The 14,622-nt window shown below is 45.2% G+C and overlaps 1 protein-coding gene across 1 annotated transcript; it reads right to left on the bottom strand.

Moving 5' to 3' along the window:
• Nucleotides 1–2,319: 2,319 nt before the first annotated feature.
• Nucleotides 2,320–3,512, bottom strand: LOC143963992 (olfactory receptor 5G29-like). Its single transcript, XM_077473716.1, has one exon. It carries the CDS (start codon nt 3,432–3,434, stop codon nt 2,601–2,603), a length of 834 nt encoding a protein of 277 aa, XP_077329842.1. The 5' UTR covers nt 3,435–3,512; the 3' UTR covers nt 2,320–2,600.
• Nucleotides 3,513–14,622: the final 11,110 nt, after the last annotated feature.

The raw sequence follows: 14,622 nt of genomic DNA, 5'->3' as shown, positions 1-14,622 counted from the left end.
GAAACGGTCTTGCCTACACACGATCACACCAAACTCTAGAACACGATGACGTAGAAAATGTATGACAGGACTAGAAAAAGGACGTTCAATAGCCAGTAGCCAATAGCTGCCCTTGCATCGTTTTTGGTCCATCGGAACAGCATACAGACAAACGGTTTTCCCGATAGGAATTGATTCCGTCAGAAAGATTTAAAACATGTTCTATTTCTAGGTCCGTCAGAATTTTAGAAAGAAAAAGTCAGATGATGCCCACACACAATTGGAATATCCGATGAAAAGATTCCGTCTGACTTTTTCTGCCAGAAAGTCCGACCATGTGTACATGGCATAAGGCTTATGTTGTGAATCAAGACTTTAGCCTTTACTAAAGGCAAATATACTGTTTACTTTGCAAGGGAAGTTGCATTGTGGAATGATATTTGACCAGGAGCTTAGGAAATGTACAGTATGTTATGTTGCAAAGAATATCCAATCACATGCAAGGAAGATAAAAAAAAACAAAAAAAAAAACAATTTGCTTACGCATTATTGGATGATAGAATTTAATAAAGCTTCTGTTCATTCACAAAGCTTCGGGGAAACTCTCCATACAAACTACAACTTCCCTTGCAAAGTGAACACTATTTGCTTTTAGTAGATAAGTCTCTATGTCACGTGATCAGAAAACAGTTTGATTGGCTCTCTATTGTTAGTGGGCATTGACGCTATCAGTTACAGTTTGCTTTAACAACTACCAGCAAATACTGACTGGCAGCTGTCAAAGTAGGGACAAGTTGAAGACCATATGACTTACTTGGCATAAAATATTGGGATACTCATATAAAACAGCACAAAAATGTAAAAAAAAAATGTTCTCCACAAAGTATCAGACCAAATTCCTCTTTTGTCTTCTTTAGGAAGCTTACAAACTCACAGTAAGGATATTCTGTAAAATAACTCTATGGTTAAAACAACTACGGTATATTAGTTGGAACTCAATTAGTGAGAAATACTATATTGCATGTATGAATTTGTCTAATATGGAATTTATTTAGAAATTCAAGGTTTTTTTTTTTTTTCCGACTTGTCAAAGTAATTTTAATCAGCTGTGTACCTACCCAATATAATCTTACAAAACTTCAACAAAGTACTTACTTCTGTTGTCATTTTTGTCTGTGAATCTCAGCTGTCCCTTTGGTTCTTGATGTGTATTTTGGAAGCAGCTGTTTTGTAAAATACAGGCATACCCCACTTTTAAGTACACAATGGGGTTTATTTACTAAAGCTGGAAAGTGCAAAATCAGGCTCACTTCTGCATAGAAACCAATGAGCTTCCAGGTTTTATCACCAAAGCTTAATTGAACAAGCTGGGGTTAGAAGCTCGTTGGTTTATATGCAGAAGTGAGCCTGATTTTGCACTTTCCAGCTTTAGTAAATAAACCCCATTGTGTACTTAAAAGTGGGGTATGCCTGTAAATCATTCGATAACAAGATCTAATTCATTTCTTCCCCACCTTTTGTTGACTATTTTTCTACTGATTTTTTTTTTTCCTTTTTATTAAACATTGATATTTCAACTTTTTATAGATTTTTTATCTTGTTAACTTTTTTAGTGTCACAAATTCATTAGATCCATAAGGAATACAAAGATTTAAGAGATAAAATGGTTGAAGATAATTGTGAAAAAATGTTTCACTTAATTCTTTAGAGTTGTATTTCAAACATATAAACAAAACATTTTCTGGTTCAAATTATTTATTGGGAAAGAAGAGTTTATCTAACAATGTGTAGGTTAAAGTGATACTAAAATCTCTTTTTTTTTTCATTTAAAAATAATAAACATGGTATACTTACCTGCCCTGTGCAGTGGTTTTGCACAGAGCAGCCCAGATCCTCCTCTTCTCGGATCCCTCGCTGTGCCCCCAGAGCAAGCAACTTGCACTGGGGGCACCCGAGCCTAAACCGCTGCTCTGTGTGTCCATTCAGACATGGAGATGCAGTTTGGCCCCACCCCCTCTATCTCCTCATTGGCTTACTGACTCTGATTGGCAGCAGCGGGAGCCAATGGCCCCATACTGCTGTCTCAAGCCAATGATGAGGGAGACTCCTGGGCAGCTGAGACTCGTCTGCAATATCGCTGAATTGAGATGGGCTTAGGTATTAGGAGGGCTGCTGCACACAGTAGGTTTTTATATCCTAATGTATAGAATGCATTGAGATGAAAAAAAACTTCTGACTTTACAACCACTTTAAGAAACCATTGTGAGATATATGAGAATAACAACAAACAGGTTCTCCAATTTTCCGACAACAAAACTTGTTGTCGGAAAGTCCGATCGCGTGTACACAAGTCTGTCGCACAAAAGCTCACGCATGCAGAAGCAGAAGAAGCGGCACTGGCTGTTGAACTTCCTTTTTCTTGGCTCGCCGTATGTGTTGTACGTCACCGCGTTTTTGACGTTCGGAATTTCTGACAACATTTGTATGACCGTGTGTATGCAAGACAAGTTTGAGCCAACAACCTTCGTAAAAAAAATCCACGGTTTTGTTGTTGGAATGCCCGATCGTGTGTACGTGGCATAAGGGTAACAGGATCCAACATCTGCTCAATCCTTGGTAGTCTACGATAAACAAAACATTTTCAAAGATTTCTTAATCTCTTGGCTTCTAAGACCATAGATAATAGGGTTCAACAAGGGGGTTACCACAGTATAAGCCAAAGACAGGAATTTTTTAATGTTCACAAATGCTCCCATACTTGGAATAATGTAAATGCAAAATAGAGTCCCATAAAATATAATTACCACACTTAAGTGGGAGCTGCATGTAGAGAAGGTCTTCTTCCTGCCATCCTTAGATTGTATGTTCAGAATGGCAAAAATAATGTAAGCATAAGATATTATAATTATACAAGATGGAATGATAATGATTGGTGTGCTTAGTAAAAGGACCTCCAATTTAACAATATAAGTATCCGAGCAAGAAATTTCTAGTAAAGGTCCCAGGTCACAGAAGAAATGGTCAATATTATTTGATCGACAGAACTGTAACTGAGATAATGATATGGTGTCAACTAAAACCACAGACAGACTTAAAAGGCAGCACATTGCAACTAGTTTCAGGCAAACCTGATTATTTATTAAGGCAGAATAATGCAACGGCTTACAGATGGCCAAATATCTGTCATAGCACATCACCGTAAGAAGAAAACATTCATATGTTTCTGAGAAACCAAAAAAATAAAACTGGATGATGCAACCATTGAAGGTGATTTTTCCACCATCATTTAGTAATACATTTAGCATGTTTGGGGCAATAACTGTAGACAGTAATATATCATTTTTTGACAGCTGGGTAAGCAGAAAGTACATCGGAGACTGTAGATTCTGGCTGGAGAATACAACTATGATAATTAGGAAGTTCCATAAAATTGTTAAAGGGTAAATGACAAGCATAATGAAGAAAATTACAATATTAAGGTTTTTGCTGAATCTAAATCCCAAAAGAATGAATTCATTAAAGGTTTGGTTGTTGTTACCTGTTTTGATGGAAAAAATACATTAAAAAACGTAAACTTTATATAAATCTATATCTATATATATATATATATATATATATATATATACAGTGCCTTGCAAAAGTATTCGGCCCCCTTGAACTTTTCAACCTTTTGCCATATTTCAGGCTTCAAACATAAAGATATAAAATTTTAATTTTTTGTGAAGAATCACCAACAAGTGGGACACAATTGTGAAGTGGAACGAAATCTATTGGATTTTTGAAACTTTTTTAACTAATAAAAAAATGAAAAGTGGGGCGTGCAAAATTATTCGGCCCCCTTGCGTTAATACTTTGTAGAGCCACCTTTTGCTGCGATTACAGCTGCAAGTCGCTTGGGGTATGTCTCTATCAGTTTTGCACATCGAGAGACTGAAATTCTTGCCCATTCTTCCTTGCAAAACAGCTCGAGCTCAGTGAGGTTGGATGGAGAGCGTTTGTGAACAGCAGTTTTCAGCTCTTTCCACAGATTCTCGATTGGATTCAGGTCTGGACTTTGACTTGGCCATTCTAACACCTGGATACGTTTATTTGTGAACCATTCCTTTGTAGATTTGTTGTCTTGTTGGAAGATAAATCTCCGTCCCAGTTTCAGGTCTTTTGCAGACTCCAACAGGTTTTCATCCAGAATGGTCCTGTATTTGGCTGCATCCATCTTCCCCTCAATTTTAACCATCTTCCCTGTCCCTGCTGAAGAAAAGCAGGCCCAAACCATGATGCTGCCACCACCATGTTTGACAGTGGGGATAGTGTGTTGAGGGTGATGAGCTGTATTGCTTTTACGCCAAACATATCGTTTTGCATTGTGGGCAAAAAGTTCAATTTTGGTTTCATCTGACCAGAGCACCTTCTTCCACATGTTTGGTGTGTCTCCCAGGTGGCTTGTGGGAAACTTTAGACAAGTCTTTTTATGGATATCTTTGAGAAATGGCTTTCTTCTTGCCACTCTTCCATAAAGGCCTGATTTGTGCAGTGTACGACTGATTGTTGTCCTATGGACAGACTCTCCCACCTCAGCTGTAGTTCTCTGCAGTTCATCCAGAGTGATCATGGGCCTCTTGGCTGCATCTCTGATCAGTCTTCTCCTTGTCTGAGCTGAAAGTTTAGAGGGACGGCCAGGTCTTGGTAGATTTGCAGTGGTCTGATACTCCTTCCATTTCAAAATGATCGCTTGCACAGTGCTCCTTGGGATGATTAAAGCTTGGGAAATCTTTTTGTATCCAAATCCGGCTTTAAACTTCTCCACAACAGTATTACGGACCTGCCTGGTGTGTTCCTTGGTCTTCATGATGCTCTCTGCGCTTTCAACAGAGCCCTGAGACTATCACAGAGCAGGTGCATTTATACAGAGACTTGATTACACACAGGTGGATTCTATTTATCACCATCAGTCATTTAGGACAACATTGGATCATTCAGAGATCCTCGCTGAACTTCTGGAGTGAGTTTGCTGCACTAAAAGTAAAGGGGCCGAATAATTTTGCATGCACCACTTTTCAGTTTTTTATTTGCTAAAAAAGTTTAAAATATCCAATAGATTTCGTTCCACTTCACAATTGTGTCCCACTCGTTGGTGATTCTTCACAAAAAATAAAAAAATTATATCTTTATGTTTGAAGCCTGAAATGTGGCAAAAGGTTGAAAAGTTCAAGGGGGCCGAATACTTTCGCAAGGCACTGTATATACAGTATCTCACAAAAGTGAGTATACCCCTCACATTTTTGTAAATATTTTATTATATCTTTTCATGTGACAACACTGAAGAAATGACACTTTGCTACAATGTAAAGTAGTGAGTGTACAGCTTGTATAACAGTGTAAATTTGCTGTCTCCTCAAAATAACTCAACACACAGCCAATAATATCTAAACTGCTGGCAACAAAAGTGAGTACACCCCCTAAGTGAAAATGTCCAAATTTAATGACGCTTAAAGTGAAAAAAAGTGAAATATTCCTTTAAATATCGTACCTCAGGATGTCTATAGTATGCCTGTGAAGTGGCATGTGTTTCCCGTGTTTAGAACAGTCCCTGCACAAAATGACATTTCTAATGGAAAAAAAAGTAATTTAAAACTGCTTGCGGTTTTAATGTAATATCTGGTTCTGGCAATACGGATGAAAATCATTGAGAAAAATGGCATAGGTAGCCCCCCCCTGCCCATTACCAGGCCCTTTGGGTCTTGTATGGATATTAAGGGGAACCCGTTCCCATATTTGGAAAACATAGGGAAGGGTTATCATCCCTGCATCATTTTTTTTGCTGTCTGTCTTTTTTCAGCTCACTTCCTGTTGTCTCCTTCCATTTGCAAGTAAGAGACATTTGTAAGTTGGATTTTTGAAAGTAGGGGCCTGCCCTATATGCTCTGCAGAAATTTGGGCCTAAGGTGTTGGTGTTGCCACAACACTGTAAGCCCTCAAATTAACTCTTGGTGGGCCCTGGAATGCCGTGAACTATTATATCAAGAATTGTAATTACATGCCATTGTTGAACAGTGGTAGAAAAATTGGGCCTTTGTTGGTGCTGGTGCCACAACAATGTAAGTCCTCACAGTTACTCTTGGTGGGTGCTGGAATGGGCCCTGCTGTGAAATATTATATCAAGAATTGTAATCACATGCCCCTGTTAAACAGGGGCTGAAAAATTGGGTCTTAGGCACTGGTGCCACAACACTGCAACACGTCACAGAAACTCTAGTTGGAGAGCAGGAATGAGCCCTGCTGCAAAGTATTGCATCAAAAACTGGTGCCACGACACTGCAACCTCTCACATATACTCTAGTTGGAGCACAGGAATGAGCCCTGCTGCAAAGTATTGCATCAAAAATTGTAATTACACACCCCTGTTAAACAGGGGCTAACAAAAATTGGGCCTTAGGCACTGGTCCTGGTGCCACGACACTGCAACCTCTCCCATATATTCTATTTGGAGTGCAGGAATGAGCCTTGCTGCAAAGTATTGCATCAAAAATTGTAATTACATGCCCCAGTTAAACAGGGGCTGACAAATTGGGCCTTAGCCACTGGTAGCGGTGCCCAGAACCAAAAATGTTCTTCCAAGCTATCAGCAGGATCATTGAGGAGGAAGAGAATAGTCAGTCAACATAACAAGATTGTCACTCAGCATCAGCACAGGCAGTCTTGAAGGTATGTGACATTTCAAAAACAATTATTCGGTTACATCAGCTTCAGGTGCTTGGTAGCTGGTGGTGACCCAAGACTGATTCATCTTTATGAAGGTCAGTCGATCAATCGAGTCGGTGGACAGGCACACCCTGTGATTGGTTACAAAGCCTCCAGCAGCACTGAAGGTGAGTTACGGAAGAACGCTGGATGCAGGACAGGCCAGTAGCTCAATTGCATACTGTGCAAGCTCTGGCCAGTGATCCATCCTCAAGACCCAGTAACCCAGAGGATTTTCGGTGGGAAAGGTGTCCAATTCTGACCTTGCCCCTAGGTATTCCTGCACCATGTAAATCAGATGCTGGCGATGGTTGCTGGAACTGATCATACCTTGGGGCTGCGGACTAAAAAATTGTCTGAGCGCATCGGTCAGAAGGCCACCTTCTCCACCGCTCCTTCTGTGACTGACCAAAGCCTCAGCAACATGGTGTCCAGGACCAGGAATTTGTAACCTCCCAGTCTCTGGGAACGCGTTGCACAGACCTTTCTGTAAGGCCTCCCAGAGATGTTTCATCCTCTGCTCCCTCTGCAACAGCAAGATAAGGTCCACAACCTTACCCTTGTACCGTGGATCAAGGAGAGTTGACAGCCAGTAATGATCCCTCTCCTTGATCTGCTGAATACAAGGATCCTTCCGCAGGCTTTGCAGGATCAGGGAGACCATGCAGCGTAGGTTAGCTGAGGCACTCAGTCCAGATTGCTCTGGTTCACTAAGGACGACATGATCCGCAGCCACCTCCTCCCAGCCACGTATAAGTCCACGGGTTTCTTGGGACTGTAAATCATCCCTAAAAGACTGCTGCTGATGCTGAGTGCCAGGCTCCACCTCCATGCTGACACAATCCTCCTCCTCGTCCTTTTCCTGTGTGATAGGTGGGACAGCAGGAACACTGTCTGGATTAGGGATGAGCTTGGTGTTCGAGTCGAACGCTGTTTGCCCGTTCATCGAAAGCCAGAACCATGTGGGCCGTTTGCGCCAAATTCGCGTGGCACTCATGCCCCACAATGCACTGCACCATCGCAGTGCATTGCTGGCTCATGATTGGCCAAGCATGCACTGTGACCCCGCATGCTTGGCCAATCACAGTGCCGGCAGCGAGGAGAGCCATGATTGGCCACAGGCAGGATGCCTGTGGCCAATTATAGCTCAGGCTGTGTAGTACACGCCCCACACTATATAAGGCCGCCAGCGCGGCGGCCTTGTGTAGTGTTCCGGCGTCTGCAGGAGTTAGTGGATGTTGTGTGTGTGCCTTCACCGCACAATATATCTGTATGTACCCTTCATTGCACAGCACAGTATACACCTATATCTACCCTTTATTGCTGGTGTTCTATAATAAAGGCATCTGTAGGAGTTAGTGGGCGTTGTGTGCCTCCAGCACAGCACAATATACACCTGTATCTGCCCTTTATTGCTGGGGTTCTATAATAAAGGCATCTGCAGGAGTTAGTGGGTGTTTTGTGCCTCCAGCACAATATACACTAACCAATTGCTGGTTTTCCCATCTCCCTGCAGGCCATTACCATGTCTGGAAGGCCAAAAAGGAGAGGCAGACAGGCACGAGCCAATAAAAGAGGGCAAGCAGGCTCTGTGTCTAGAGACAAAAGTGCTGGTCATGGACGCAGTGCATCATCATCAGTACGTGGCCATGGGACACGCTTGTCCTTATTTTCGGCAGCTGGACGTGTTGAGTCGCATCATGCCAAAGACTTGGTAGAGTGGATGGCCAAGCCCTCTTCATCCTCCTCATCCTCTCTCACCCAGGCTCAGGGTACTAGCAAAGCAGCTTCCAACGTGTCCTCTTCCCTCGTCTCAATGTCATCAGTCACTCCTTCCCTAGACCCACTATGTCCTCCTGAGGAGTCCCCCGAATTGTTTGAGCACAGTGTTGGGTACATGCTCCAGGAGGATGCCCAGTGTTTTGTAGGCTCTGAAGATGATACTCAGCTAGAGGAAGGCAGTAGCGTGAGCGCTGAGAGAGGGGATGCTCAAGAAGGACAGCAATCTAGCAGTCATGTTCCACAAGCTGCAGCATACTGCCAGGTTTGCTCCAGTGATGAAGAGGTAGGGGATGATGAGGGCACTGACTCCACATGGGTGCCTGGTAGGAGAGAGGAGGAGGAGGAGGCATATCTCCAATGAGGAAGGATGCCCTCCGGGGGTCAGCTTAGGAGCAGCACACCGACTGAATCACACCGCAGAGCTCTGCCTGTGCAGGGCGCTGCCTCTGCGCGTTATTCTAAAAGTTCTTTGGTGTGGGCCATTTTTGAGACAAGTGCATCAGATCGCACCGCTGCTATTTGAAACATATGTCTCAAGTGTATCTTGCGTGGCCAAAACATCAGCAGCTTGGGCACCACATGCTTGACCAGACATATGTTGACCTGCAATGCAGCTCATTGGCAAGCGTACCTCAAAGACCCACACCAAAGAACAAAGCGGACCTCTCCTTGCTCCTCATCAGCTGGGATCTCCAACCCCACTAGACCTTTAGTCCTCTCTGAAACCTGTGCTGAGAGGAATGAAGGTGTAGAATTAGGTGTGTCACAGCCAAGTGCTTACGGGCACTCTTCTAGCAGTACACCCACGTCCGATTGTAGCTCACTCCCAGTCATCCACATGCCCAGCGGTTAAATGTCAGCTTGGCTAAATTGCTAGCACTTCAACTGCTACCTTTTCAGTTGGTAGACTCGGCCCCCTTCCATGAGTTTGTGCAATGTACGGTTCCTCAATGGCTGGTCCCCAAACGCCACTTTTTCTCACGGAAGGCGATTCCGGCTCTCTACCGGCATGTGGAAGGCAATGTCCTTGCCTCGCTAGACAGGGGTCAGCGGTAAGGTGCATATTACCGCTGACTCATGGTAATGGACAGGGACGTTACCTGTCTTTCACGGCCCATTGGGTCACTCTTCTGCCAGCTGGGAAGGATGCAGGACAAGGTGCAGTAGTGTTGGAGGTTGTTCCGCCACCACGCCTCCAAAATGCTACTACTGATTGTGACACACCTCTCTCCTCCACCCCCTCCTCTTCTTCTTCCTCCATGGCCTCTTCCAGTGCTCTGTCCTCAGAACCAGTGGTACTCCATAGGCGTTCTAGGGGCTACGCAAGTATGTAGGCAAAAAAATGCCATGCCGTGCTTGGGGCTGGTTTGGGGGACAGGAGCCACACTGGGGCAGATATTTTGTCAGCTCTGCAAGGGCAGGCCGAGAGGTGGTTGACGCCATGCCAACTTAAGCCAGGATTGGTGGTTTGCGACAATGGCACCAACCTCCTCTCTGCCCTCCGACAGGGACAACTGACCCAAGTGCCCTGTGTGGCTCACGTCCTTAACCCGGTGGTGCAGTGGTTCTTGGGCAGGTACCTGGGCTTACAGGATGTCCTGAAGCAGGCCAGGAAAGTCTGTGTGCATTTCCGCCAATCATTTAATGCCTATGCTCAGCTGGCTGAGCTCCAAAAGCAGTTGAACCTGCCCAAGAACCTCCTTATATGTGACATGCCCACCAGGAGGAACTCAACGTTGGCCATGCAGCAGCGGCTGCACATGCAGCAGAGGGCCATCAATGAGTACATGTGCGACTACGGCACCAGGACAGGGTCAGGGGAGCTCGGTTTTTTCTCACCACCCCAGTGGGGCATGATCAGAGATGCATGCACTGACCTGTCAACGTTTGAGAAGGCCACAAGGATGGTGAGCAGTGACAGTGCATGCATCAGTGACACTGTACCTCTTGTCCACCTGTCGGAGCATAGGCTGCATGGAATAATGGACAGGGCACTTTAGGCAGAACAAAGGCAGGAAGAGGAGGACTTCCTTGCCTCTCAAGGACCCCTTTATCCAGACAGTGGTCCTGCTGTCCCACCCATCACACAGGAAGAGGAGGAGGAGGAGGATTGTGTCAGCATGGAGGTGGAGCCTGGCACTCAGCATCAGCAGCAGCAGTCTTGTAGGGATGATTTACAGTCCCAAGAAACCCGTGGACTTGTACATGGCTGGGAGGAGGTGGCTGCGGATCATGTTGTCCTTAGTGACCCAGAGGACTCTGGACGGAATGCCTCAGCTAACCTACGCTGCATGGCGTCCCTGATCCTGCAAAGTCTGCGGAAGGATTCTCGCATTCTTCGGATCAAGGAGAGGGACCATTACTGGCTGGCCACTCCTTGATCCACGGTACAAGGGTAAGGTTGCGGATCTTATCTTGCCATCGCAGAGGGAGCAAAGGATGAGACATCTCCGGGAGGCCTTGCAGAAAGGTCTGTGCAACGCGTTCCCAGAGACTGGGAGGTTACAAACTCCTGGTCCTGGACAACGTGTTGCAGAGGCATCGGTCAGAAGGAGCGGTGGAGAAGGTGGCCGTCTGACCAATGCGTTCAGACAATTTTTTAGTCCGCAGCCCCAAGGTATGATTGGTTCCAGCAACCATCGCAGCATCTGATTTACATGGTGCAGGAATACCTAGGGGCAAGGTCAGAATTGGACACCTTTCCCATCGAAAATCCTCTGGGTTACTGAGTCTTGAGGATGGATCACTGGCCAGAGCTTGCACAGTATGCAATTGAGCTACTGGCCTGTCCTGCATCCAGCGTTCTTTCGGAACGCACCTTCAGTGCTGCTGGTGGCTTTGTAACTGATCACAGGGTGCGCCTGTCCACCAACTCGGTTGATCGACTGACCTTCATAAAGATGAATTAGTCTCTGATCACCACCAGCTGCCAAGCACCTGAAGCTGATGTAACCGAATATTTTTTTTTTTTAAATATCACATCCCTTCAAGACTGCCTATGCTGATGCTGAGTGACTGTCCTGTTATGTTGACTGTATATCCTCTTCCTCCTCTGCTGATATCTTGGAAGAACATTTTTGGTTCTGGGTGATGCCACCAGCCCAATTTTTCAGCCCCTGTTTAACAGGGGCGTGTAATTACAATTTTTGATGCAATGCTTAGCAGCAGGGCTCATTCCTGCACTCCAAATAGAGTATATGGGAGAGGTTGCAGTGTCATGGCACCAGCACCAGTGCCTAAGGCCCAATTTTTCAGCCCCTGTTTAACAGGGGCTTGTAATTACAATTTTTTATGCAATGCTTTGCAGCAGGGCTCATTCCTGCACTACAACTAGAGTATATGGGAGAGGTTGCAGTGTCATGGCACCAGCACCAGTGCCTAAGGCCCAATTTTTCAGCCCCTGTTTAACAGGGGCATGTAATTACAATTTTTGATGCAATGCTTTGCAGCAGGGCTCATTCCTGCACTACAAATAGAGTATATGGGTGAGGTTGAAGTGTATAGCCCCAATTTTTCAGCCCCTGTTTAACAGGGCATGTAATACAATTTTTAATGTAATGCTTTGCAGCAGGGCTCATTCCTGCACTCCAACTAGAGTATCTGGGAGAGGTTGCAGTGTTGTGGCACCAGCAAGCAGTGCCTAAGGCCCAATTTTTCAGTCCCTGTTTAATAGGGGCATGTACCGTATATACTCGAGTATAGGCCGACCCGAATATAAGCCGAGGCCCCCAATTTACCCCCAAAAAAACTGGCAAACTTATTGACTCGTGTATAAGCCGAGGGTAAGACATGCCTGTCCATCCCTGTGTGTGTGTCCGTCCATCCCTGTGTGTCCGTCCATCCCTGTGTGTCCGTCCATCCCTGTGTGTCCGTCCATCCATCCCTGTGTGTGTGTGTGTCCATCCATCCATCCATCCCTGTGTGTGTGTGTCTCCATCCATCCATCCATCCATCCCTGTGTGTGTGTGTCTCCATCCATCCATCCATCCCTGTGTGTGTGTGTATCCGTGTGTGTGTGTGTGTGTGTGTGTGTGTGTGTGTGTGTGTGTGTGTGTGTGTGTGTGTGTCCAGCCTACCTGTGTCCCGAGCCTTTGTCCCGAGCCTCCGTCCCGTGCCTTGCCTCCTTGCCTCCGTGCCTTGCCGCCGTGCCTTGCCTCCGTCCCGTCCCGTCCCGTCCCGTGCCATGCCTTGCCTTGCCTCCGTCCCGTGCCCTCTTCGTCGGCGCCTCGGCGGCCATTGTAAAATTCAAAAGCTGCGCCGCCGCCTTCGCCTGTGATAGGCGGAACACTGAATTTCCCAGCAGCCTGTGTTCCGCCTATCACGTACATCGTATCATCCTCGTCCGTAGTACGAGGATGATACGATGTCCGTGATAGGCGGAACACAGGCTGCTGGGAAATTCAGTGTTCCGCCTATCACAGGCGAAGGCGGAGCCGGAGGCGCGGCTTTTGAATTATAGAATGGCCGCTGTCTGTCTGCTCGACACGCTGATCGAGCGGGCAGACAGCGATGACTCGAGTATAAGCCGAGGGGGGCACTTTCAGCCTCAAAAAAGAGGCTGAAAATCTCGGCTTATACTCGAGTATATACGGTAATTACAATTCTTGATATAATATTTCACAGCAGGGCCCGTTCCTGCATCCACCAAGGGTAACTGTGAGGACTTACAGTGTTGTTGCACCAGCACCACTATCACCACCACCACAACCACCAAAGGCCCAATTTTTCTACCACTGTTCAACAATGGCATGTAATTATAATTCTTGACATAATCGTTCACAGCAGGGCGCTCCAGCGCCCACCAAGAGTCACTTTTTGGCAACGCCAACACCTTGTTCCGCCATTTCTGCCGAGCATATAGGGTATGCCCTTACTTTCAAACATCCAACTTACAAACGTCTCCTACTTGCAAACAGAAGGAGACAACAGGAAGTGAGATGAAAAAAGATTGACGGCAAAACAAATTATATAGGGGTGATAACCCTTCCCTATGTTTTCCAAAAAGCTTAAAAATAGATTTTTTGACTGGAGCTATACTTTAAAAATGTACCAATTCAAAATTACAAACAGATTCTACTTAACACAACAAACCTACACAGTCCCTGTCTTGTTTGCACCGCCTGTATACTCCTGTTCTGAGTATATAAGGCTTGGGGGCCCCACGCCTTTCCTTTTTTTAATATGGGTATGGGGTTCCTCTTAATATCCGTACAAGACCCAAAGGGGCTGGTAATGGGCAGGGGGGCTACCTAAGCCATTTTTCTCAATGATTTTCATCCATATTGCCAGATCCAGATATTACATTAAAACCGCAAGCAGTTTTAAATGACTTTTTTTCCGTTAAATGTTATTTTGTGCAAGGACTGTTTTAAACACGGTAAACACATGCCACTTCACAGGCATACTATAGACACCCCCCCCAGGCATGATATTTAAAGGAATATTTGACTTTTTTTTCACTTTAATCGTCATTAAAATCAGTGCTCTCGAAAAAATCGCAGTTTTTCAAAACATTTTAGGCATTGACCCATGTCCCCTCGGCAGGAGCCAGGTCCCCAAACCCTTTTTAGGACAATATCTTGTATATTAGCCATTAAAATTAGCACTTTTTATTTTGAACGTTTGAGTCCCATAGACTTCAATGGGGTTCTAAAGTTTGCACAAATTTTCGGTCCGTTCAAAAGTTCTGGTGCGAACCGAACCGGGGGGGTGTTCGGCTCATCCCTAGTCTGGATAAAGGGGGGCCTTGAGAGGCAAGGATGTCCTCCTTTTCCTGCCTCTGTTCTGCCCTGTCCATTATTCCATGCAGCGCGTGCTCCAACAGGTGGACAAGAGGTACAGTGTGACTGATGCATGCACTGTGACTGCTCACCATCCTTGTGGCCTCCTCAAATGGTGACGGGACAGTGCATGCATCCCTGATCATGGCCCACTGGTGTATAATAGAATTTTACAAATGGAGGGAGCTGTAAACAATTGTAATGATAGTTCTTTTTTAACAATTTATTTCAATTCTTTAGGCAATTGCTATTTAGGTGATTTTAATTGCTTAGTGGTGTCCAGAGTTTAAATGCAATCTACCTACTGCATAAATAACCTAACATATGTGCCAATTAGACAAAT

Source organism: Lithobates pipiens, unplaced genomic scaffold (assembly GCF_037356315.1).
Source record: "Lithobates pipiens isolate NorthernLeopardFrog02 unplaced genomic scaffold, aLitPip1_a1.2 Scaffold_8, whole genome shotgun sequence".
NCBI lineage: Eukaryota > Metazoa > Chordata > Amphibia > Anura > Ranidae > Lithobates > Lithobates pipiens.
Note: the sequence above shows the minus strand (reverse complement) of the source record. Positions and strands in the feature narration are given on the sequence as shown.

Bases quoted from the DNA above. Each gene is read 5' to 3' on its own strand.
- LOC143963992 (XM_077473716.1), bottom strand. From the start codon at position 3,434: ATGCTTGTCATTTACCCTTTAACAATTTTATGGAACTTCCTAATTATC.